At 55.1% G+C, this 25978-nt stretch overlaps 1 protein-coding gene across 1 annotated transcript in view; it reads left to right on the forward strand.

Annotated features, from left to right (window-relative positions):
* The first annotated feature begins 6118 nt into the window (after positions 1-6118).
* Positions 6119-25978, forward strand: part of TRIM62 (tripartite motif containing 62) — a 25091-nt gene continuing 5231 nt past the window's right edge. Inside the window, exons 1-4 of the mRNA XM_004704992.3 lie at positions 6119-6892; positions 18065-18160; positions 22491-22747; positions 22950-23065. Of these exons, the coding sequence (XP_004705049.1) occupies positions 6485-6892; positions 18065-18160; positions 22491-22747; positions 22950-23065 (877 nt within the window). The 5' untranslated portion in view covers positions 6119-6484. The remainder of the gene's footprint in view (positions 6893-18064; positions 18161-22490; positions 22748-22949; positions 23066-25978) is intronic.

The raw sequence follows: 25978 nt of genomic DNA on the forward strand, positions 1-25978 counted from the left end.
TTCATGAAATGATCACTGAAGACAAGGGTGCTACAACAAAGCGTGGAGAAAAAAGCAGATGGTGCCCAGCTCTCAACTGGAATAATGTCTGGGGTTTTAAAGTCTTGTATTCAAACAAGCAGCCATCTAAGTGAGGAGTCAATAAAGTGCACATGGAAGAAGTACACCAACATCCATGATCCAAAGACGCTAATAACAAAACCCAAATATGAAGAAGGGAAAAGTATCAGAGCTTACATTGTGAACACCCAATTTATAAAAGGCTGTGGAGGACAGTGGGAGCCCAAAATCTGTCTGCAGACTATCCAGTCAAAGTAAGCCTCTGGTAGACACCCTATAGCCACAGGGAAGGGGCTGGCACAGCTCTGCTATCAGACAGAGATCAGTGTAAACTTGATGATGCTGGATCAGACTTGATAGTTGGTCAATTGACCTCTCTCTTGACCCAACCTGAATTAGTTTTAGGCTCAAGTATTTTTTGCTTGTTCAATGGCAAAAAAAAAAATGTCTTCCCTGGCTGCTTAAATATTGACGGTGGTCTTTTCTTCCTAACTTGTTATTTGCATTTTTATCTTTATATTTTACTATTTTATCCCTGCCATTTTGTTTTTATTGCTTCTGTTGGGTTCCCAGTTTGTGAAGCACAGGAGTAGAGGCATAGATAATAACTGATGCACTGGCTTATCAGGGCTGTGTATGTGGGGGCGGGGAGGGTAGGAGACAGGGAGAGGGAGGGGATTTGGGGAGCAAACAATGAATGTGGGAGTGAGCACTAAAACTGATTGTAATGATGTATATACAACCCATTTTAAAAGCAATTTAACCACCGGAGTGTATGATATGTGAATACTATATCAAGAAAACCATGTGAAAAAATAAAGAAACCACACTTGACCGATGGTTACCATTGGTTACGGAGCAAGAGTTGTTGCGTAGGGGACAATGAGTTGATATCAATGGTGGTAGAATAATTTGGAAAAGGACATCAATAATGTTTGTACAATACAAAGAGTATAATCAATGGCACTGAATTATACAAGTAGAAGTGGTGGAATTGGAGAGTGTTCTAATGTCTATATTTTTGCCACAATTAGAAAAAAATATTACACAACTAACAGTGACTACAAGGAAGAAAATGTTCTAGAATGGAATATGGTGACAATTGTACAACTCTTCATGATATGACTGAATTATCTAATTGTATGACATATGGATGAAATGCTAATAAAACTGTGAAACAAAAAGATTAAGGGTGGAATATAGCCTCTTTACTGAGATCACATTCCTGAGGCAGTGGAAAGGTAGTTTCCTCAAGGGTGTGGCCTCAGTTCTATCTAAGTAGATTCCGTGGGAAAGCTAGCTTGCTTCTTGCTGGGTCTGGCTCCTGAATGTGATTCATCAACCTCTGATTCTTTGGATTTGCGCCAACAGCCCGCTGACCCTGGGAGGCAACAACAGCCTGTCATGTGACCTGCTAACCCTGGATTCATTGAATTCTGCAGCAACAAGCCTGACCTGATAACCTTAGATTCATCTGTCTCTGCATCCACCAGCCTGTGATCTTCTTGCTTCCTGACGCATGCGCCCCCTGCCCCCAGCTACATGGATCAGAGACCTCCAGCTTCATATCTGACCCGTGCACAGATCTGAGCCAGACTGGACCTGCCCGAGTCTATAAACGTAGGGCCCATTTTCATGATACCTCTCCTCCTCCTATCTGTCTGTCTGACTGATTCTGCTTCTCTACGGAACCCGACCCAGCACCACACCCAGAAGGGGGGATAAAAAGGAAGAGAGTATGTATGTTATAGCCTAAGACCAACGACAGCAGTGAGTCCTGTGAGGGTATCTTGTCCCACGACCCCACCCTACCTGCTGTGTCCTCTGTATCTTTCAATATATTATGACTCCTCACCACCGTGAAAAAACAACCAAGCACACTTAAAATGGAGGGGAGAGGGGGAGTTTATGAGTGAGTGCAAGGAGTAGATTTTGAGGGATACTGTCATGTCCCACTTTCTTTTCTTTTTTTAAAATCATTTTATTAGGGGCTCATCCATCCATCCATTATATCAAGCACATTTGTACATTTGTTGCCATCATCATTCTCAAAACATTTTCTTTGTACTTGAGCCCTTGGTATCAGCTCCTCATTTTTCCCCTCCCTCCCTCCACCCCCTTGATAATTTATAAATTATATTTTCCCATGTCTTATACTGTCGGATGTCATCCTTTACCCACTTTTCTGTTGTCCGTCCCCCAGGGAGGGGGTTATATGTAGATCATTGTGATCAGTTCCCCCTTTCTACCCCACCTTCCCCTTCCCCTCCTGGTATGGCTACTCTCATTATTGGTCCTGAGGGGTTTATCTGTCCTGGATTCCCTGTGTTAGAATTGGGACCATGATAGTGGGGGTGAGGGGTGGGAGAGGAGCATTTAGGAACTAGAGGAAAGTTGTTTCATCATTGCTATACTGCACCCTGACTGGCTCATCTCCTCCATGCGACCCTTCTGTAAGGGGTTGTCCAGTTGCCTACAGATGGGCATTGGGTCTCCACTCCGCACTCCCCCTCATTCACAATATGATTTTTTTGTTCTTTGATGCCTGATACCTGATCCTATCACAATGTCCCACATTCATCCCTCAAGCTTGTCAAACCCCAAGACTTTCTACTGCCACCCTCTGCATCCATGGCTAATGGACCTTTAGCCATGAACTGTGGGAACTTATGTGCACATCCCAGGTTATACCCCCAGCAATCAAATGCCCCTGAGGAGCAGACACAATACTCCAAAGATGGTGAATAAACACCCCAGTTCCCTTGTCCTCTGGGTGCAATCATCCTGAGGGGTCACTTGGTATCATTTGGTAGCGCTCTCCTGCAGGGAAAATCTTCAGTTGTCTTCTGTGACCTTGACTTAGTAGTTCACCTTTCTAGGCTTCCTTCCTTGCTGCTGTGGTTGTCCTCACAGTGATTCCGCAGCATAATGAAACCCTACTCTTCTGCACCCAGTATCAATTTCCCACTTCTCGGACAGCATTTCTCAAATTTCCTAAAGAAACGATTTTTCCCTCCAATCCTTATCTCAAGCTCTGCTCCTTGAAGAACTGCTGTTCCGACACATGTGGTTCAAGGCCGTGCTCTGGGCCACAGTGACTCTGGGAGGGAACACATTTATTTTAAGATCTCTCTCTTTCCCCTTCCTTTCTCCCACCTCTTTCCTTCCGCTGTGCACGAGCGTGTGTGTGTGTGTGTGTGTGTGTGTGTGTGTGTGTGTGTGTGTGTTGGGTATGCATACATTATATGTGAGAACAGTCTGTAAGGATGTAAACCAAGTTATTAACACTAGATCTTTCTTTATGGTGGAATCATAAATACTGGGGCGCTTCAAAAGCTCGTGGGAAATTTCTGTTATCTTTTCATTCCATCTTTCCACAAACTTTTTGAAGCTCCTTTGGATTTCAAATTTCCTCTTATTTTGTTTTTCGACACCAGCAAATGTGCATTAGGAGCTATTTTTAATTAGCAATTAGGGGATTATTAGTGAGTTCAGTGGAGTGGTAGGGACCTGAGCCAGGCTGCAGTGGGCTAATGAATGGCAGGGGAGGCTACGCAGACAATTCTTTCAAGACGCTGAGCCAGAAAAAGGCAAGAAATGAGATGGTAGCAATAAAAGGTGTGTGTGTGTGGTGGTGGTGGTGGTGGTGGGGTGATGCTTAGAGAGTATTGCCTTAAGAGAAATTTGAGCATGTTTATAAGTTGGAGGTAAGTAGCCAATGATGATGAAGAAAGAGCCATACAATACAGACAAGGGGGATAATTGAAGGAGTGGAGTCTCAAGGAGTACTGGGGGGGAGGGGGGGGATTAGGCCAGGCCCCAGGAGGAGGAGTGAGTTTTGAACAGAAGGCCCACTTCATCGTTGAAGACCAGGAGAAAGGGGGTGCGGGCAGATGAAGTTGTAAACACATTCAGTTCACCCATTTGTTTATTTTACATTCTGCCTCATTGCACAAAGGACTTAAGGCATTTCTATAGCAAAATTCAGAGACTGAAAAGAACTGGAAGCTGAGAAGACCCCTGGAGAGGCTCTGCTTTCTGGTTGGAGTAGGAGGCAGGGTCACCCACTGAGAGGAGCAGGGTGTCTCAGTGGGGAGGAGAGAAGCAATGACTTAAGAGAATGGGGCAGAGGGACCGTTTATAAGGAGCACTGGCTAGCACTGAGGACAGAGATTTGGGCCAGCTCCAGGCTGCACACCATGGAATCTTCGCCAACAGCACTACCACACACATCCACGCGCAGCAGAGGAGGGCAGAGTGTTTCGAAAGACCGCTCCATAGAACCTCTCCCCTCCCTTCATCCCCCTTCATCCCAGGTGCTCCCTCGGGATTTTTAGGTCAGATCCGCATCCCATGTCCATGGCCAACCACCACCGGCAAGAGGAAGGTGATCACCAAGATGCACTTGGTCCAAACAGGTCTGACTCCCGGGACTGGGTTGGGGTCTGCTTTCTTGCCAGTCTCATGAAGGAGAGGGACAACGGAACAAAATCAGGGCTGCAACTACGGGAATGTAGGCGAAGAGCTATTGAAGTTCACCCACCACCTTGTTTCCGGCGAGGATGGAGATGTGATAGCGAACATGTAAACCACAGAAGACTAAAACTTGTACTGTTTCTTAAATTGTGTCTCAACAAAGATATCTCTGGAGGAAGCAGAAAGTGGGGAGCCACCCACAACGCTGCCCTTTCTTTCACCCTGTATCAACCCATCACTAAATTGTATGGTGTCTCAGCCTTCCACACCCTGCCCAGTCGTCCTATCCTACCTAGTGTCACCTCCCAGTTCAGTTCTCACTTCCTGCAGGGCCTGGCACAAGAACCCAACGTGTAGCTAATCTCTCCTCCTCCGGTCCACATCTTCTCGGCTGTGATTCAGCAGCACCGAATCCGTCCTCCTTGTGTGCCCAGCACTTCACATATGCAGACACATCAGAAAGGATCCCGGCCTTCACCTTGCGGGAAGCAAAATCAGCGTTTCTGTGACCTCGTGAAACTCAAAGCCGACTTTCTTGGAAGCCCAGTGGCTCCAGGAAATTGTAAACTATGATCCCCGAGGCTTTCCATCTCACTCCAAACCCTTTCCCACCCCCAATAGAATAGAACGATTCACACTCCCCCCATATGTGTCCTCCCCTTTCACGCTCCTATGCGTTTGCACATGCTGCCTCTCCACCTAGAAATCCCTTATCCCCTCTCCATCTGGCACACAAAACAAGGTCTCCTATTACTCTTCCTCCCTCCTGCTGCACCCGCCGCCGCCTCCTCCCACTGCCACAGAAACCTAGCACTCCCGACCCCAGCCAGGTTGGCCAAACGGAAGAGACTCCTTTCTCCAGTCGGACATTAAGAACCCTTGATGGAAGGGAAGAGGAAATGGGATACTAAGCCAGGAATGTAAAGGGACTTGAATTTGCTCACGGCAAGCATTTCTCGAGTTTTATCGGTATATTTTATGCAAACGTAGTCCACATAACCTACACAACGCATCCTTGTTTGTTTCGATACAAAATATTACTTTCCCCACGTCTTCAAAGCAATAATCCAGGACCAGTGTTCTTGTTACCTGTCTCCTCACACTAGCAGACCCCCACCCACAGCTGGGTCCAGAGTGCTGCTCGCAGCTGGGTTTCGCTCCCTGGGGTGCGGAAAGCTGGATGGGGGCGGAGACAGGAGGACGTCCGTCCCTCAAGCTGGAGGCCCGCCCCCTTCTCCCCCACCCGCCGCGGGGGCGGAGTCTCGCGGGTCCCGCCCACAGGGGCGGGGAGGGCGCCGCGCCGGCCGGCTGCTCGGGCTCGGCTGGTTCCGGTTTGGGTGGCTGCGCTGGGACCGGAGCGGTGGCAGCTGAGCCGGCCACGGTAAGGGGCCGCTCGAGGCCCGGGCTTGGGGCTGGGATCGGGCCACGGAGTGGACCCGCACCCCTCCTCTCCTCTGCCCGACACAGCCGCCGGGCGGCTTGGCCTGCCTTCCTCTTCTTCCACCATCGCCCACCTCGGTCTTCCCCACCTCCCCCGGCAGCCCCCACCCTGGGACTTCAAGCCCCCCAAGGCTTCCGCCCCCCTTCTGCACCCCCTTCTCCCAGCACCCATCCCTCCGGACTGTCCCCTCCTCTAGAACCTCCACGTCCGGATCTCTTCCCTTCGGACACCCACGGCCCTCTCCCTCCAGCACCCATCGCGCTGGGTTACCCCCTACCTCGAGACCACCCTCCCGGGCTCACATCCCGGGTAGCCGCTGCCCCCCGCACCTCTTTCCCCGCGTTACCTCCCTGCCGGACAGTACCCCTTTCCATCCCCGGTGGCTCCTACCCCAGCCTCGCCGGGCTTCGTCCCCGCACCCATCCCTCAGTGCTGCCCCTGTCAACGCCGCGCGCTCCCGGCCGCCCCCCAGCCTCTCGGGCCCCCCGCGCCGCCGCCCCGGGCGCCATGGCGTGCAGCCTCAAGGATGAGCTGCTCTGCTCCATCTGCCTGAGCATCTACCAGGACCCGGTGAGCCTGGGCTGCGAGCACTACTTCTGCCGCCGCTGCATCACCGAGCACTGGGTGCGGCAGGAGGCGCAGGGCGCCCGCGACTGCCCCGAGTGCCGGCGCACGTTCGCCGAGCCCGCGCTCGCGCCCAGCCTCAAGCTGGCCAACATCGTGGAGCGCTACAGCGCCTTCCCGCTGGACGCCATCCTCAACGCGCGCCGCGCCGCGCGACCCTGCCAGGCGCACGACAAGGTCAAACTCTTCTGTCTCACGGACCGCGCGCTGCTCTGCTTCTTCTGCGACGAGCCCGCGCTGCACGAGCAGCACCAAGTCACCGGCATCGACGATGCCTTCGAGGAGCTGCAGGTGCGGGGGGTGGGGGCCCAGCCAGCCTAGGGCTGGGGGCGGGGCCGACTCGGGGGCGTGGTCAGAGCTGGTCCACGAGCACGGTCCAGTCAGAATTGCCTTGGGGCGGAGCCGCAGCCAGGGTCAGGGCCCTATCAGAATTAATATAGGGGGTGGTGGGCGGGGCCGATGCCAGGGGGCAGGAACTTGGGGCGGGGTCTCGGCTGCGACTGACCTGGAGTGGGGACTGACCCTCTGCTGAGGAGAGGGGCGTGGAGGCAAATGAGATCAGAACAGAGGCTGGGTTAGGATGGGGATGGGGCTGAATCAGAGCCGCTTAAGGTCAGAAACAGTGCCAGGAGTCGTGGGTGGTGAGCCTGGGACAGGTGGTTCAGAGCAGAGCTGAAGATCTCTGCCTTTCAGAGATGAAGCTGGGAATACTGAGTTTAGACTGAGTCGCGGCCGCAGTCAAAGTTGAATTGAGGTTAACCAGGCTGTGGGGTTCTAGCAGACCTGGGGGCAGGTCCAGGTTGGGCTGGGCTGGGTCAGGGTTAAGCTTGAAAGGGGTCTAAGTTAGGGGGTCAGGGTTAAACTTGAGAGAAGGTCTAAGGGTAATACTTGAAAGAGGGTCTAATCAGGGGTCAGAGTTAAACTTGAGAGAGGGGTCTAAGTTGGGGATCAGGAAACTGCTAAGAAGGAGGGTCTGGGTGCCAAGGTATATAAGGGGTTTGGGTTTGTTTTGTTAATGTTTTAAGGCTGGGATCAAGTACCAAGGGTGTAAAAACCATGTGGAGTTTAAACCCCAAAGGGGCCAGTTTGAGAACAGGATTCGAACTTGAAGATTTAAGGTTGGGGTGATAAGGCTCAGAAGTGACACCTCACCCCTCTCCAGGAGTTTCTAGGGGTTTTTGATGACCTCCCAGCTCTATCACCCAGAGCAGGACCTTTGAGGACTAAGTTAAACAGTACATGTAGAGAAACCAGAGAAATATTGGCACAGGGTTGTAATGGGTCTCTCTTAAGATCTCCTATTCAACCCTCAAGGCCCTGTTCAAATGTTCTCTCTACGAAGGCTTCGTGAGCTCCTCTGGCCAAACAAATAGCATCCGAGCCGTGTTTCCCCAAATGCTCTCTATTAATACATCTGACATTTTAATGAGGAGAGTTCCAAGATCATCTACAAGTGGGAACTACAGTAATTGCTTACACCCCATTGGAAGACTCTCAGCATTCATTTGCATATTAGAGGTTTGGAGACATTTTCCAGCAAAGAAACCCATTTAATTGCATTTAATATAATAGTTCCCAAGCTTATTTGAGCTTGGAATCTTTTTTCTCAAGCTTACTCAAACCTACCAAACCTGTTGCTATAGAGTTTATTCATCCCTTGGTTACCCTGTTTAACTCTAGCATCCATGCCCATGGGATACCAGAATAGGACCCAGGGCCACCAGGACAGAGAAAGTCTCATCTTTAGTCTATCTGTGACCCCCAGAGCCTGGCACAGGCCAGGCCCACAGTGCACACTGATAAAGGTTTACTGAATGAATAAATTAATGAATGACCTACCCTGGCCTGAGCTGGTCAGGATTGTGGACATTTTGAAGCAGATGTCTTTGGCTCAAATATTTTATGAAAATGAGGTGGGCCAACATAGTAGGTAGGTGGTTCTCCACTCTTCAAGATGCTTAAGCAGACTCAATCGTGTTGAATCTATTATACTCTTTGAGACCCTAAATCGGGTTTCAGAGACTGTCAATCTGTACAGGTGCAGAGAGCCTCTTTCTCCTGTAAAGGAGCTGGTGGGTTTGAATTGCTGACCACACCTAACCTACAGTGCCACCCAGGCCAGAACTCTCCCCTACCACTCCCCTCTCCTTGCCCTGCCTTGACTTTATAAGAATTGGGAGCCTTGGGAGCAGGAAACCTGAGTTACTGTGTCTGGGTGTTTTGTTTTTACACTCCATGCCATATCCTGGGGAATGCAAGAGGGATGGAGCATATATTTTCTCCAAACGTTATTGACACAATGTTTCCTTGTCCTGGGATTGCCATTCTCCCTCTGGTGCCCTGGCTCTGGGCTCAGATATACCTGGGTTCCTTTATCACTGTGTGTCATCCAGCAGGTCGCTGCCTGCCGCCTATAAGCCTTGCTGTGCACATCTGTTAAATGGGTGTCTTGATGATTCCTCCCCCGGCCAGGAACATCGGGCTGCTGACATGGTGGAGGTGCTGGGTCCCGCCTGGGTTCCCTTCCGTTCTCATTCTACCTGGGAGAGCTCATGTGCCCAGCTGGATAGACAGGTGCCAGACCTGCCTCTTTTCCCGGAGGCAGCCCCCAAGGCACCGGGCGTGGCACAGAAGTGGCTGAGAAACGTGTCTCCCTCTGGAAGGGATAAGGCTCTGGGGTGAGGTGTGAGCCACCTCCCACTCCACCTCTCTTCCAATTTCTGCAGTGGGAATGAGGCTGAGCCCACCCCTCACACCTTCTCCCCCAGCAGCTGGTGGGTCTGCCCCAGGGCCTCCAGGAGCCTGGAGAGCGATGGACTCTGGTTTGGCAGGACCTTGGGGATCGTCTGGGGTGGCCCTCACTTGACAGATGGGACAGGGCAGTGAGGAAGGGAAGGGCTCAGAAGAGGCCGGCCAGGACTTGCCCTGGAGTCTCCTGAGAGTTGGCCTGGAGTTTGGATATTTAGTATTAATCTGGAGGCAGCAGAGCAGCAGGGTTGAGAGCTCGGGACTTGTCCTCAGGCAGTTCCCATGCTGGCTCTGTATTTACTGGCTGGCTGTGGGACCTTAAGGAAGTTGCCATCCCTCAGCCGCAGGTCCCTGGTTATCAGCCACAGGAACAATGGGGTTAGGATAAATGAGAAGGCTCAGGAAGAATGTGGTTCTGCACTTGGCACCTTGCAAGTGTTCGGTAATTGACAGCCGGCAGACTCGGTACCATAGACATTTGGGGATAGGTCCTTAAACAGTGGTTGTAGGGCTCTTCTCTGCACTGTAGGGTGTGTTTAGCAGAGTCCCTGGCCTCTGGTCACTACATACCAGTAGCACTGACTCCCCTGTCCCCTCAGGAGCTATGGCTATGGCAACCAATATTGTTTCCAAACATTGCTAAATTACGGTACCCCCCTGGGGTCAAAATCATCCCCCAGTTGAGAGTCCCAGCCTAGGCGAGACCTATTTCTATTCCAAAGCTCTGTTTAGATATCGCTTCCTCCCTGAAGCTTTCCCTGACTGGCCAGGCAGAATTGCTTGGGGCTCCAGGTCTCCCAGCTGGAGTCTGATCCTGGCAGCGTCATGCAGAAACTGCATGTCCTTGGATGAGTCACTTCTGATCTGTGAGCTGCCCGCTCCACGTACTCATCTGTAAAATGGGACAAATAGGACAATCCTGGAACAGGCATTGGAAGGGTTAGGGATGCTGAGCCAAAAGTGCCTGCCACTGCGCGTGGCAGCATGTTTTCCATCTTGTGCCAGCTGCCCTGCTGGGCACTTGGGCCTCAGAGCCAAGGGAAGGGCGGAGCACCCATCGCCGAGGGGTTTGGGGCTTCTGAGGCCTTGCCCAGGGCCTGGGGCCCAGCTGAGAGCGATACTCCCTTGCAGTGCCTGGCTCGGTCCGCCTCGTACTGGTCAGAGGGTGCTGCAATTGGTTCCTTTGACAGGTGAGGTTGCAGGCTCCGGGGGGAGTAAAGGAACCAGGTAAACAGCAGAGGCAGGGTTTGAACCCACTCCTGATCAGACCACTCATCACCTCCGAGCTGCCTCTGAGGGCTGGGGAGCTGTTCCCCGCCCCCCATCCCCAACCCCCGTGTCTGCAGCCGGGCAGGCTAAGAGCACCATGTCTGTGCCAGCGGATGGGCTGAGGGCAGATGGCTGGGATGTCATCCTGCTCAGGTGTGGTATCCGGCTCGCTGGCCAGCTCAGGTTCCAGATGCCCCAAAGAGGGGATCCGATTCAGCCACAGCCACCCTCTCCAGGCTTCATGTGACTGTTGGAGCCCATCCCAGGGTTTCCTTCAGGCCAGGGAGGAAAGCCAGGTATCAGCCCCAAGTGAGGCGTGTGATCCCGAGGAGCGGCTTCAAACGCCCCCACCTGGAGTCTGCCAGGCTGCCTTCCCTGCGCTTTTTCCAGAGTGGGAAATGGAAGCATGAACGGGACTCCCCGCTTTCAGCGTAGAGACAGAGGGGACCTGGAGCCCGTTCAGGCTGAGCAAATGCGAAGACACTGTGTTGTGAACAGGCAGGCCACAGGGCTGTCTTTGCCCTGGGGAAGCAGTCTCTGTGTGGATTTGTCCAGGATTGATATGCAAACAGCAGCCTGGCTGCCCACCACTCCCCAATCCACCCGTGTCTGTGGGCAGCCAGGAATGCCCTGCTCTCACCCGGGACACCTTGAGTGGGCACAGGCCACAGTGTGGCAACTTCTGGTTGAAGTTGGGGGCCCCAGGGACATTTATACAAAAAAAGAATGCATCTGGCAGGGAGTGCTAACAATGAAACAGTAATAACTCTATTAAAATATATACAGATGTGTTTGACATAATGGATATATGTTTGAATTGTGATAAGAGCAGTAAGAGCCCCCGATAAACTAAAAACTAAAAAATAATAATAACTCTAAAAAGTCATAGCTAGCATTTTTACTGGGGACTTAACTGTAGCCGGCCAGGTGCTGTGTCACAGGTACTTAACTATAGGCCAGGTGCTGTGTCACAGGTACTTAACTGTAGGCCAGGTGCTGTGTCACAGGTACTTAACTGTAGGCCAGGTGCTATCTCACAGGCACTGAACTCCCCACAACAATGACCCTGTTTCCTTTCCCAACTTCCTGAAAGGGACTAGGATCAGTCCCCATGTACCGATGAAGACAGTGGGGCGGAGAGCTGCCTAACTTGCCCAAGATCACACTCCAAGGAGGAGGCCAAGCTGGGATTCAGGTTCGGGTGTCTCTGGTTCAGAAGCCCCCTGTCTTCATCAACACGCTGTCTCAGGGAACACCCAAGTGGGACGGGACCTCAGAAACCATCCAATTCAGCCTTCTCCCCACTTGTCAGATGGGGAGACCCACCTGTCCAAGGTCAGAGGAAAGCTCAGGTCTCCCAACTGCGAAGCATTGTCTTCCCCGCCTGACCGCCTGACTTTGAGCCCTGCTCCAGTGCTCAGAGCAACTGGAGACGCGACTCTGGAGAGGGCTGTAGCTTTGGACTCAGGGATTCATTCAGTACTGTATCCAGAGGTCACTCCTGCTGTGGCTACTGAGGGTCGGGCCCTGGGCTGGGCCCAGGAGAGCCAAATGGGGCCTCTGTCTGTGTGTTCAGCCTCATGCGACTGCAACAGAGGCTTCTTGCCCCAGGCCTTCCTGGAGTTGGCAGATGAGCTGAGCCCTGAGGATATGCCAAGTGCTTCGAGAGAAGGTATTACAACTGGAGGGAATAAAAAGACACACACACACACATACACACACACACAGCCTTACCTGGGTGCACACTAGTTTCAGCAGGCGTTCTCTAACCGATCCTCATAGGTGCTGTATGAGGTGGGTCTCGTTAGCTGTTTCAGAGATGAGGAAACTGAGGCTCAGAAGTTGTGCCAACTATTAAGTGTCCCTGGGACACTTGGACTGGGGCCATCTGAGTCTGACTGGACACAGACATGGAGGAGCGCATGCGTATTCAGATGGTGCCTGGTGACTGGGAGACCAGGGAAATGAGGCTGTACCAGCTCATGACAAGCTTCACATGGACACCCCACCCCCACCCCGCTTCCCACAAAGAGCTCCAACTGATCCTGAAGGTGCTGGGGCACGGGGGTGTACAGGGACAGGCACTGAGGGGGTAGGGGAAGCCAGGGGAGAAGGAGAGCCAGCTAAAGGTGCTGGCAGAGACTGAGAGGCTCCGAAATGGACAGGGCTGGTCAGGGGCTCAAAGATAGGGCAGCATTCAGGTCTGTCCTGAGGGCCAGGGCATCTGGGGTCTTAGGAGTGTGCCAGGGCCAAGAGAAGGAAGGAAGGAAGGAAGGAGGAGAGGCCAGTGTAGTGCCAATGGCAAGATTGGGTATCAGTGGGTTCAGGGGGAAGGGCAAGAAAGGGGAGCTGTGGTCATTGCCTCCATGCCCAGGGTACTGCTGGGCCCTTCACAGATGTCACCCCTGTTAGTCCTCATCCCACTCAAGCTGGCTGACCCCGTGTGAGAGGCAGGCCTGGAGAGATGAGGCCTGAGGGTGGCATGCCCGACACCATGCTACCTGGATTCAAACCCAGTTCCTGTGACTCGGGAGCACATGCTGTCTCCCCAGACAGTGCAGTTTGGTGAAGGGGGTGGGTTTCTGAAACAAGAGCAGAGATGGTTTCTGGCAGCAGTTTTGTTTCCAGGCCAGGAAGGTGGTGGTGGCGGTGGGGGAGGGGACCTGGTGGGACCCCTCCTAGCCAGATGCCTGATCTCAGAGCATTTGAGCCCTGGTTCCTGGCCTCTCCAACCCAATGGGAACCCCAGGGCATCTGGGCCCTTGTATTTACACCACTGTGTGCACCACACCAGCCATGACCCCGTCCCCTCTAGGACAGATAGGTCCCGAGCTGTGGCTCTACCCAGGTGTGTCCCTTCCCAGGGTCCTCTCTCCCTCCCACCCCCTTCCACAGATGAGCTCTCGCCACCAGCCCCACCCCTCCTCTGGCTCCCCAAGGCCTTCTCCACCTCCCAGCCTGGCCCCAGGGAGCCCCAACTGGCCCTTCTGGCTTGTGACTCAAACCCACCTGTTCTACCCACCCCACTTCCTGCACACATCAGGCATGGCCCTCCCCAACCAGTTCCTCCACCTGGAAGGTATGAGCCCTGTCCTATCCATTTGTCTTTCCTGGTCCTCCCATCATAAATACATGCTCACCTCGAAGCTCCCCGGGTGCAGCCCCTGTTCATGCTCAGGAACAAGCACTGTGTTGAATCGATTGGAAAGCAGAGTGTGCTGAGCACGGAGTGTGGTGGTGCTCAAACCCACCCCAGCCTCTTCCTAGCTGTGTGACCCGAGGCAAGCTGCCTAGCCTCTCTGAACCTCAGTGCTCCCTGTCCCCCATCCCCACCCTTGTGAGATGGGGTAATAGTAGCGCCAACCTCTTGGAGTTGGCTGAGAATTGGGTGACATTCAAGCCCAGACCACCCCCAGCACTGACTCCAGTCACAGCCTCCCCGGCTGCCTCAGATGACGCCGCCACTCAGGGATTTGGCAGCAGGTTGCCGCTTTCTGTGTGACCTCTCTCTGCCCAGAGCGAGTTTGCTGGTTTGTTTTCTTCTGTGGGCTTGTCTGAGACCTGTTTCCTGTTGCGGAAATCCAGGAGGTGGAGCTAGATGACCCTTGAGGTCCCTTCCTCAGCTGCCATCTGAGGAGGCAGGGAGGGACCTGGACACAGTGAAGGGTGAGGAGGTGGGGCATGGTGACCGCCCCATCCCAGAGCACCCAGTGTGTGCTAGGCCTCTGCTCGATGAGGTCACATACTCCTGGGAGGTACTGTAGTCTCCATTTTGCAGTGAAGGAGTAAGGCACAGAGAAGTTAGGTAATATGCCTGAGGTCACACAGCTAGCAGGTGGCAGAGCCAGCTTCCTAACCCCAATCTGCCTGCTCCCAGAGCCGAAAGGATCCCTTGGAGGATGGAGCTCCAGCTGCCTCCTACTGCATGCTTGGTGGGTTCTAGGTTTGGGGTTTCCCGAAACTAGTAGTCCCTTCGGGACCTATCTGTCACCCGCCTGGAGAGAGGTTCCTGTCTGGGCCTTCTTTTCCCTCCCACTCTTCCACAGGGGAGATCTGATCCCAGTCCAGCCTCTTCCTTAAGACCTCTCTGTACCTGACCCTGTTCCAAATAATGAGACTTCAAAAATCGATCAGAGTTGGTCCTTACCTGTGTGAGCCCACTGTCTAGCAGGGGCCTGGACAGGGGACCCCACAGCAATGGTGAAAGTGTAGGGCACTGTACGTGCAGTGTTCTACTGGGGTCAGAGGTTGCTGGCATCCACGCAGCAGCTCTGTTCAGCATGCCCTGTGATGTAAGGGTCTGTGTCCTTGACTTTGACCACAGTCGGCTGCCCATCTCCCGGGGTATCAGGGTAGGGACTTGTCCCCCATCCCTTTCCCTGGCCCTCAAACAGCACCAAGGGACTCAAGACCCCTTGACCCGGGTTCCGGCTCCAGGAGAAAGGGCCCAGCCAGCACTCCCCATTCTCCACACATACACCCCCTCCAAACAGCAAGGAATGTGTCCAAGTCCCAGGAGCATCCTAAGCAATGTGAGGTATGTGTTCCTCCCTCCCCCATAGTGTTCTCTGAAATGCTGAAGAGCTGCCTGAGGGGCCCGCCCCTCCGTGGAGACCACCAGGGGAGGGCCGTGGTAGTGCTCCGCTCTCCCCCTCTAACGTCTGTGTCTCAGGCTCTGGCTGCCGGGGAGGCCCTGGGAGCAGTCCTGCTGCATTCCCACGTGAGCAAAGACTTGGCATGCACAGGCCTCCCTCCATTACGAAAGACTCTCGGTTGTTTGCGATGGAGACCTGACTCACATACCTGAATCTGGACGCAGGCGTGTTTGACTCACGTGAAACACGTCTCCCGAGAGCTGATGGAGCACATCTCTTCCCAACTCCATGTTTAGTGGCCTCCCATTGCAGCTTGAAGTTGACTATTGAGGGAGCATTTACATCACGGAAATGGGCAAATGCTTACCTACAAATCAGGACTTCCCCATCCCCGCTCAACGAGAGGTCCTGCTTCCCAGCACAGGCCAGAACTCAAGAGTTGGCGTGGCTGCCCCACAGTCATCAGACTCCTCCCTGCCGTCTGCTCCTCTCCCGCTTCCTCAGCACACGACTTCCATCTTTAAGGTTGTCTCATGGCCTGAGAGGGATACCAGCACTCCGGCCATTCTGTCTGCACAAGCCTTCCACTCTCACAAAACACTGCTCCCATTTTTCTGCCTTACCTCGATTTCCATAACCTGCCCCTCCTCATCTTTCAGCTGCCGTCTCAGGTGTCCTCCCTGTGGAGACCACCGCCTTCCCTGGCCACCTTTCCTACAGCGGCACACGGCCACCTTGCACTGCACTATTTCTCCAAGGGCACCCCAACGTTGGTAATGATCTGTGTGGGGTTGTTTGCCGATTCTCTTTGTTTATCGATGGTCTTCCCCTCGAGGTGGAAGATCTCTGAGGGCAAGGACTGCTTCTGTATTCGTTACTGTGCCCCCATAGGCCTCCGGAATGCCGGGGACAGCCCCAAACCCCACCCACACCATTCCGGAGTAGTTGTGTAATATGTATTGAATGATTCAGTGATAGTGGGCATCAAATAAGGTTGTTTCCTGCACTCTTCCCTTGGCGGTTCATCATGACCATGTTGCTACCTCATCTGTAGACTCAGACTAGCTGGTTGTGGAGGGCCCTCCCTGCTCTGCCAAGGCGAATGAGTGGGGCACATAGGGTAGAGAGTGTAAGTAGCTGAGTCAGCCACCCTGGGACCACTCACAGCCCAGGCTGACTGGGGAACCCAGGCCCGAGACAGAGCTAAACGTTTCCATGGAAACCTGTTAGAACAGCACATCTCCTTGGACCCCACTCCAGTGCCAGGCTGTCGCTGAGTGTAGAGGAGTTGTAGTGTGTGTGTGTGTGTGTGTGTGTGTGTAACAATTAAGGACTGTTCCACCCTGGGGGGCTTGTGGGCTAGTACAAAGATGGAGGAAGGTCAAATGGAAGAACAACTAAGCATGATACAATGGGCTAAACACCTGACGTGTAGAGATGGCTGGGCCCAGTGTTAGGGGAGCGCTCACCTCCATCCCCCATTCATTCCTTCGTGCATTCATTCATTCATTCAACAAATCATCATTAAAGACCAGCCCTGTGTTAGGCAGTGTTCTAGGCACAGGGGATAGGACAAGGTAGGCAAGAGTCCTGCCTTTGTAAAACTCACATTCTTGTCAGGGAGACCAAGAAGTGAAACAAGTGAGCCCCGGTCTGGCGGACAGTGGAAGGTGCCATGCCGACTGTGACGCAAGACCTGGTTGAGGACGTAGTATCCGGATGGAACCGCTGATGACAGACGAGAATTACCAGAACATCTTGAGAGGCCCAGGCAGAGGGAACAGCACATGCAGAGTCCGGAGGGTGAACCCAGCTCCGAGTCAGTGGAAGGATGAAGCTCAAAGGCAGGAAGGGATCGGAAAGAAGGGGATGGAAATGGGAACCGCCGGGAGGAAGTGGGCAGGGTGCCCATGCGTTTGGGGGACAGCAGTCAAAGGCACCAAACAAAAGGTCCAATCCCACACCTGAATGGTGGAAAACCAGGCCGCTCTGTAAACTTTCACCCAAATTACAAAAAGGATGTTGGAGAAACAGGAAGAAGGCCTCTCCAGCTAGCTCAGAGTTGGGGGATCGGGGAGGAGAATGATGATAGAGGCAGGGTGGAACTAGTGAGGTGAGGTAGGCGCTTGCTTTCAGGTACAGGATTTAAGTGGGCACCAAAAAACCACAGGCATTGAGATAAACAACATTTAATGCCAGACTTTAAAAAATCATTGCAAAAAAAAAAAATCCAAGAAGAACAAAACCTCACATTTCTGTAATAAGGACAGTGCCATGCTGAGCCATCCTAGGACCCAAGGCGACAGGGGAAGCCTGGTCCTACTGATTTGTCTCAATGGAAAGTTCGTGATTCTAGGAGTCGTGGGTCTCTGTTGTTTTCCACATGGGTGTCGTCCTCGTAGGAAGCTTGTCTCCCAGCCTTAAGATCATGGTCCACAGAACCAGACCCTTCCAGTCTGAACTGTATGCTTTCGGCAGTTTTCCTGGCCTCTCTGTTCCCGTTTTCCATCAGCAAACAGGCTAATAATAGTGCCCGAGGTTATGGAGTGCATCGATTGAGCTGATGCCAGCCAGGCCGAGATGAGCCTAGCAGAGGACGGGGGCTCAGCTGTGGTGCCACCAGAGGAGTCTAAGCAGGGAAGCTCACAGCTAGACCAGGGTGGGCTGCATATAGCGGTGGACCTGGGACGGGAAGGCCACACTTCCTAGTCTGGCCCAGAGGAGGCAGTTGCAACAGTGGAAGATGGAAAGGAGTGTAGGATTCTGGACATGTCTAGGCAGTCGAAGCTCCAGCCGGTGGCCGGAGCCGGCTGCAGCTGACACCCTCATCCCGGACTTGTGTGTTTTCCAGAGGGAGCTGAAGGAGCAGCTTCAGGCCCTTCAGGACAGCGAGCGTGAGCACACGGAGGCACTGCAGCTGCTCAAACGCCAGGTGGCTGAGACCAAGGTGAGTCTGGCCCGGGTGGAGTGAGGGGGTGGGGGAGCAAGGCTCATGGAGGGGTGGGGGTGGGGCCTTGGGCCTTTGGCAGGACAAGAAGGAAAGGTAGGGGAGGCAGAGGAGGCAAAGTTTCCATGAAGGCAAGTGGAACTGGGCCTTGTGTGTACCTTGTCTCTCTAAACACATCCATTGCTGGAGGAGCCACCCTGGGTGTGTCCCTCATCTCTCACACCCTCCTGGTGGCCTGTGGCCTTGTCCTGGTACCAGGCTTTTGGGATATGGACTCTGGAAAATAGGACCCAACCCTGCAGCCTCCGACAGAAACCTAAAACCAAACCCACTGCCTTCAAGTCGATCCCAATACCCAGCCACCTTACAGAACTGAGTAGAGCTTCCCCCCACGATTTCTAAGGCCGCTAGTCTCTACAGAAGCAGGATGCCACATCTTTTTACCCTGAAGTGGCTGGTAGGTTAGAACCTTTGACTTTCAGACCTCTTTTCCGTTAGCAGCCCTTTGTTGAATAACAGCCACACTCGGGTTCCTTAGGCTCCACTACCAAACCAGACCAGACACGGCCAGCGAGTCAGTTCTGACTCCTAGGGACCCTAGAACTAGTCCAACTGTGGGTTTCTCAGGCTGCAGTCGTTAACAGGAGCAGCACACCTTGTCTTTCTCCCTCAGAGCAGTGCATGCTTTCAAACTACTGACCCTGTCGGTTAGCAGCCCAAGGCTAGTGTAGCCCACGATGCCACCGGGCCTCCTCGGTCTCTGCTACAGTGATTTCAAAATAAAGCCTTTTCCCATGATCCGAGAGGAAGGACATCCATCCGGACCCAGCCACGAGCTCATGGGATTCTGCAAATGGCCCACTGTCTGGCCCTTAGGTCTCCCTTTCTGCATCCTGGTGGTCTCTCTGGGCTCTCTTCCAGGCCTGGAGTTTGGGATCTTAGCTCACTTCCAAAGCCGCCTTCTGAAATCCCAGGCAAACAGCTCCCTAACTGGGCAGGACTGGCTTTGGTTTCTGCCCCATCTGGTTGGGGCCAAAACTGAGGATAGGGCCCAGCTGTGGTTTCAGTCTGCCTCCAGGGGGTCAGCAGAGGTACCACGGGCCGGCCGGCATTAGCCAGAACAAAGCCATAGGAACGGTCTGGGCCTCCAGAGGTCACTCTGGAGCCTGGAGAGGCCATCGGTGACCCAGATCTTGGCCCCAACTTGGCCACCAACCTACTGTGAGGTCTCAGGAAGGTCAGGGCAAATATTCCTTCAGAGGACATCATGAGCGCCTCTGGAGACCACCCCTCCCTTACTGGGCAACAGACGAGACACGACCCTGGGACTCTGGTCCATGCCTTCCCCGAGCCTCGGTTCCCCATCTCTCTGGAGACTGACTCCCCCTCTCAAATGAAGAGGAGCACGTGGAAGCCCTGCCTGGGTCGGAGGGGGACTATTATGGTCTGCTTCTTCTCAGCATTCTCTCCTCCCCCTACCCCCAGCCCTGATTGTTTTTCTGCACTGACCTCTTCCACCCCCACTTTCCTGTCCATCTGTCTGCCTCCCGGGGGTCCTGTGGGGCCCCGCCCCCTCCAGTTCCCCCAGCCCCGCTTCCTGTCTGGACTGGGGTGTTTATACAAGAAATGCCTCTGGATGCTTTGGGGGTCATATTTCACCTGGTGCCTGCCCCACGATCCCTCCAGTGGCCGTCTGAGTTCCCTCCTCGGCCCCATGTTTTCCTTGGTCGGGCCCTGGCGGGTGACGCATTCCTGCCAGGGTGTTTTTCTAAAGTGGCCCCAGTTCCTCCTGTTTCCTGGGCTGTAGCGAGTGGGGCTAGAGGCGCCTCTTCCAGACGTGGGGGGTGGGGGGGTGGACTAGTGTAAATGACGCGGCACCAGTCTTCGTGGGTGAACTTGTCTCTCTGCTTCTTGTGTATCGTCTCACACAGAAGCCCACAGAATGCCACCGCCATGGCGGCCGGACTCCCCGAGCCTACAATAGGTAGTTGTTGAATCAGCGAGCAGTGGGGAGGGACTCACCTTTGGGGGTAGGGCGTGTTATTCCTACCGCCTTGGTGGCACCGGGACCGGCCTGTGCGGGTAGGTCTCCATTTCCTAGGGCCATCGAGTCAATTCTGACTCACAGCGATCCCACGGACAGAGTAGGCCTGCCCCCTGTGGGTTTCGGAGCCTCTAAGTCTTCACGGGAATAGAAAGCCTTGGGTTGCTCCAGTGGAGCGGCTGGTGGTTTTGAACTGCCGACCTTGGGGCTAGCAGCCCCACACATAGCCAGGAGGCTGCCAGGAGGGTTCCTTCAGGTATGACCGAAGCTGTTTGCATGTACTCGGTGCAGGGCTGTCTCCCAGGGACGCCCTCAGCTAGACCAGCAGATTGGTGGAAGTAAGCCTGGAAGACGGCTGCCCCAGGGATGGCTGTCACCCTGAGGCTGCACCTCTGAGCTTTCCTCTCCCTGCGCCCCCCACCCCCTTTTCCTCCTCCGCCCTCCCTTTTAAGCCTGCACCCAGCTCTGCGGAGCAGTCTTGAGCAAGACCCCTCTTCCCTCCCCCACCCCCTCAAGCATTCCTGACTTCCAGCTTTGTGCCAGGCTCAAAGGGGCTAGGAAAGACATCCTTCCCGCTCTGGGGCACTTATCCAACGTGGGGCAGCGTATTAAGGGCATTTGCAGACTGTTGAGGAGCAGCCGTCTTGGCAAGGGGAATGTGATGGTCTGGATCTGCTCCCAGCGTTCATCTCTTCCTCCACTCCGTGGCTTCCCTCACCCCCCCAACCCCCGCCTGTCACTGAGCCCCTCCTGGGGGGGGGGCTGGAATGGTGTCTTCCTCAGCTCGGCAGCTCATGGGGCCCTGTGCACCCCCGAGTTCGTGTCGAGGAGGCAGCTGGACAGATGGGGCCTGCAGGGCTAGTGAGGTAGGCCCTGGCTGGTGACCACCACAAAGCCACGGGGGTGGGTGGGGGGTGAGGGTCAGGGCAGGCCTGTGAGGGAGAATGAGCAACGAGGCCAGACTAGTTGGCCAAATGCTGCTGGAGAGCCTTCGAAGGAGGGACCAGGGCGGATGGCATGGGGTTTTTTTGGGGGGTCTCTGGCTGGCAGCTTCTGATGGCATGAGCGGGCCCCATTTCCCCATTTGAAGTATGCCACCCCAGAAGCCAAAGCCCCAGGTAGGGGGCTCAGGGAGGCCACAAGCAGGCCGCCTAGCCCAGCATCCCAGCTTCTCCTCCGCCCCCTCTTTGTCTGCCCGGCTCTCTGGGTGGGCATGCGCGGGCAGGCTGGCCTGCTGCCAGCACTTCTTCCTGTAGGCTGCCCAAGCTGGAGGGGGAGGGAACAGGCCCTAATTGAGCCTTTGCGGAGCCTCCCACAGAGCTCTGGGCAAGGAACACAGCGGAGGTTCTGACTCCGTGAACTCCCAACCGGAATCCCACAAAGTGAAATTGCAGAGGCCGGGCTGACCCCCTGCTACCCGACGCCCCACTCCCTTCTCCCAGTCCCAGCTGACATCCTGGGCACGTGTGTCCTGCAGCCCAAGCTCCGCAGCTCAGGGAAGACTTCTGGGACACGCCCCTTAGAAGGGATGGCTTTTTAGTAACCGAACTCTAGCTCCCCAGCGCTTCAGTCTGGCCCCTAACCCTGCAAGGCAGCTTTTGCGACCCATGTTACAGAGCAGGTTACGGAGGCCCAGTATGATACCGTCGGTATCTGAAGTTTGCCACAGCTAGAGACGCAGCACCAGGATTCTTCCCCGGGCACTTGCCGCTCTACCCTTCTGACCTCTCCTGGGCCTGGCAGTGTCACAGGGGCTGAGAGACCCAGGAAAGTCCTGCTAACCAGCCCTGAACAGGACCTCAGCGGGTGGGGGGGCTGGGTGCCCAACCCTGCCGTTCACAGAGCTCTGTGTCCATCGCCCTGTCCTTTTCCCCTGGAGCCCCATGAGTGAAGTTTTTTTTAAACAAAGACCTCATCATACCCCCTCGCCCCAGCATCCCTCCCACCCTCAGGCAGAAATCTGAGCCTCACTCTGGACACCCCTCCCTCCCCATACCCCCACAGCCAGTCAGTCCCTGGGCCCCGAGAGTCTCCCCACAAAGTATCTGTCAGACTCTGCCCTGTTCCCTCCACCTCTGCCCATCTGTTCCAGTTTATGGTCTCACCTGGCCCATCTCCTCGTGGCCACACCCACTCTTGCTCACTGGCCACACCTGGTCCTTTCTTAGCGCCATGGTTCCCGTGCACCAGCCCCCGCCCCAGGACCCTCCCCGCCTCCTGTGTCCTCTCTCCCAGGACTGCCCACACTCACGCTCCCGCCCTAACCCTGATGCCCTCCCCCTGCAGTCTTCCACCAAGAGCCTGCGGACCACCATCGGCGAGGCCTTCGAGAGGCTGCACCGGCTGCTGCGCGAGCGGCAGAAGGCCATGCTGGAGGAGCTGGAGGCGGACACGGCGCGCACGCTGACCGACATCGAGCAGAAAGTGCAGCGCTACAGCCAGCAGCTGCGCAAGGTGCAGGAGGGGGCGCAGATCCTGCAGGAGCGGCTGGCTGAAACCGACCGGCACACCTTCCTAGCCGGGGTGGCCTCACTGTCTGAGAGGTAGGTGCCCACCTGGCGGGCCCTTCCTCAGCGGGTGTCCCCTCCTCGAGGCAGGCAGAGGGGTGGGCAGTGGAGGCAGGTGGGAGAGGTGAGCGGAGACGTCATCCATTCAGGTCTGTGTCAGACAGGCCTGGGTACCTGCTCGTCTGGAGGCAGGACTAATGGAGGTTCCAATGCACCTGCCCTCCCGCTCTCCTGCCAGGCTCAAGGGGAAGAGCCACGAGACCAACCTGACCTACGAAGACTTCCCAACCTCCAAGTACACGGGCCCCCTGCAGTACACCATCTGGAAGTCCCTGTTCCAAGACATCCATCCAGGTGAGGCCCCGCCTGCCACTCCCTGAGAGGGACCCGGGAGAGGCCAGGATTGCCAGGGGCTGGAGCCAGATGGGGTAGGTCCCAGCCTGTCCCAAAGACATCAGCGGGGTAAGGCAGAAGGCAGACCAGCGCCCCTTACCTACCGTGTTCCGGGACCTGCCCTGACCCTCAGCTCGGAGAACCTTCATAGAACCTCCTGAGGGCAGACGCATCCGTCTGCCTGTTCACCAGGTGAAGAGACCGAGGGCCTAGGTGGTCCCGTCAATCACCCTACCCACAATGCTCTGCCAGGGAGTTGCTGCCAACTGACTCTTTGCAAGCAGAGAGGACAGAGCAGACCTGCCCCTGTGGGTTTCCAAGCCTGTAGCTTTACAGGGGTAGGAGGCTGCGTCTTTCTTCCCCCAAGAGTCCAGTGGTTTCGATCTGTTGACCAATGTGTACCCCACTACGCCACCGGGCTCCTCATTCACATGCCTGGGGCCGGGCACTGTTCTAAGTGCTAGAGAGGGTGCCCTGAGCAAAGCAGGCGACAGTCTCTCCCTCTCTGAGCGTAGAGAAAAGGAAGTCCCTTACTAGATACTGGTGATGGCTGTGGGAGCGGAAGGCCCGCCGAAGGAAGGGAAAAAAAGGTCGAGGACCAAGATGGAAGGAAGAAGGAGAGGAGGGCCGATGGAGAATCTGAGCGGACAGTGTGCAGTGGGAATGCCAAATGCAAAGGCCCTGAGGCAGGAGTGTGCCTGACACATTGAAGCCCCAGGACGGACAGGGGACGGGTGTAGCCGGAGTGCGGTGAGGGAAGGAGGTCAGAGAGGTGGCCCTGGCACCCTTAACAATGATCATTTGGGGTGGGCGGGCTTGAGAGCTATGCCCAGTGAGATGGGAGCCAGAGGAGAGCTGGGGGGTGTGCAGTGACCTGAGCTGAGGTTTTAAGGGCTCTCCCAGTGGTCACTGAGGGTGAGAACAGACCGAAGGAGGACAAGGGTTGTGGGGGCTTGGGGGGTGAGAAACGGCTTTGTGACCTGGGTGAGAGATGACCAGCGTCGTGGCAATGGAGGTGGCGAGCGGTGGTTGGTTTTCTGTACAAAGGGGCTTCTAATGGAATCGCCCTTGATCTTTTCCATCCAGCTTCCCACCGCCTTGCGAAGCCCCCTCATGCGTTTTGAAGGTAGCGTTAGGAGGATTTGCCAGAGGGTGGGCTTCTGGGCATGAGAGAGAGGGGGGCTGAAGCGACTGAAGGACGGAGTTCTTGTGAATTGAAGTGGGGACGGCTGGGAGGAGCAGGCTTGTGGGGAGGGGTCAAGGGTTCAGTTTTAAACCCATGAGGTTTGCAGGGGCGATCAGATGTCTAAGTGCTGGCAGTTCGAATTACCAGTCTGGCGTGGAAGAGAGAGGTCAAGGCAGGTATCAGAGGCAAACGGGTGGTATTGGATGAACCTGGATGAGCTCATCTAGGGCAGAGTGAGCGTGGGGGAGAGAAGGGGGTGCCCTAATATTTAGTGCCTAGGGCATTCCTAGAAGCCAGGGATGGGATGCAGGCCCAGCTAAGGAGGCTGGGGAGGTGCTTCCAGAGACACCAGCGGGAAACCTGGAATCCAGTGAGACAGAGTGTTTCCAGAAGGGTTCGTGACGTCAAAGATCTGCTAGGCCAACCGCAGGAGGACCGAGAACCCACCATTCCCCAGGTTCAGCAACCTGGAGGTCACTGGTGACCTTGACAAGGGCTGCTCGGTGGAATGATGGGGGGTGAAAAGCCTGATTGGACCCCCGCCCAGAGAGAGTGGGAGGAGAGCAAGTGCAGACACCCAGGGGAGACGCTGCTTTCAAGGAGGTTTGCTTGCGGACAGAAGAGCTGGCAGCAGCCAGGTTTTGCGATGAGGGACACCACAGCCTCTTTGTGGGCGGTGGGGGGAACTCAGTGGGAGAGAGAGCAGAACTGAGGACCAAGGAGGGAGGGAGGGACTGCTGCCCGGGGTGGGCAGGGACCACTTTATACAGAGGCAGCGTCACCAGATAGATGGGGCAGTGCGGGGGGCCTGGGAGGGCTCCCCTGTGATTGCTTCCCCTTTCCCAGGGAGTAGAAGTTAAAAATGTAAAAAACAAAACAAAACGGGACTTCGGAAAGTGGTGCCAATTGCCTCCTGGGGGCATGTGTGCCTGGCTCAGATGCACTGCGCCAGAGAAAGCTGTCTTCAGGAGAGACGCTGCCTCCTGCCCCTGGGGAGCTCAGAGAGCAGCAGGCCACCCGCCTTTCTCTTGTCTGTGGGGCCTCTGAAGTCACTCTGGCTCCTGCCAGTACCAAGGCCCTTTCTGTTGGAAGGGGAGTGGAAGGGGCCCCATGGATTCTAGCAGTCTCCTGCCCAACCCCTCCCACCAACCCCGGCTTCCTATTGGGGCCCCTGAGAACAGCACCCCATAGTCACTCACCTGTTGGAAAGCCTCCACTCCATACCCCTCCTCCATGCCACCCTGCCCTTCTGCCTGGCACTGGGCACTACTTCTCTCCTACCCAGCCTGATCACCCCAGCTCTCGGGCTGACTTCTTGCCCAGCCATGCCAGGCTACCCATTGCCCAAGGACACCAGACACTGCCCACTCCTTCTCCTGGGCTGCCCTCTGCCCTCCCCTGCTTACTTGAATCCATTTGAGTCGTTGCATGCATATTCCCCAAGAGCCCTGTTGATGCTCGCTGTTGGGTAAGTGTTAGACTACTAACCACCAGGTCAGCAGTTCACACCCACCAGCCGCTCCAAGGGAGAAAGGTGAGGCTCTCTGCCTCCATCACGGTTTACAGCCTCAGAAACGCCATGTAGGGCTGCCATTTGTTGGAATAGACTCTGAACCTCCGTTTCCTCGTCTGCAAACCAGGTCTAGTTGGGTTTCTCTCCCACGTGGTAGACGCGAGGATGAACAACG

Source organism: Echinops telfairi, unplaced genomic scaffold (assembly GCF_000313985.2).
Source record: "Echinops telfairi isolate 266 unplaced genomic scaffold, ASM31398v2 ScPeMD7_7457;HRSCAF=8495, whole genome shotgun sequence".
In the NCBI taxonomy this organism is placed as follows: Eukaryota; Metazoa; Chordata; class Mammalia; order Afrosoricida; family Tenrecidae; genus Echinops; species Echinops telfairi.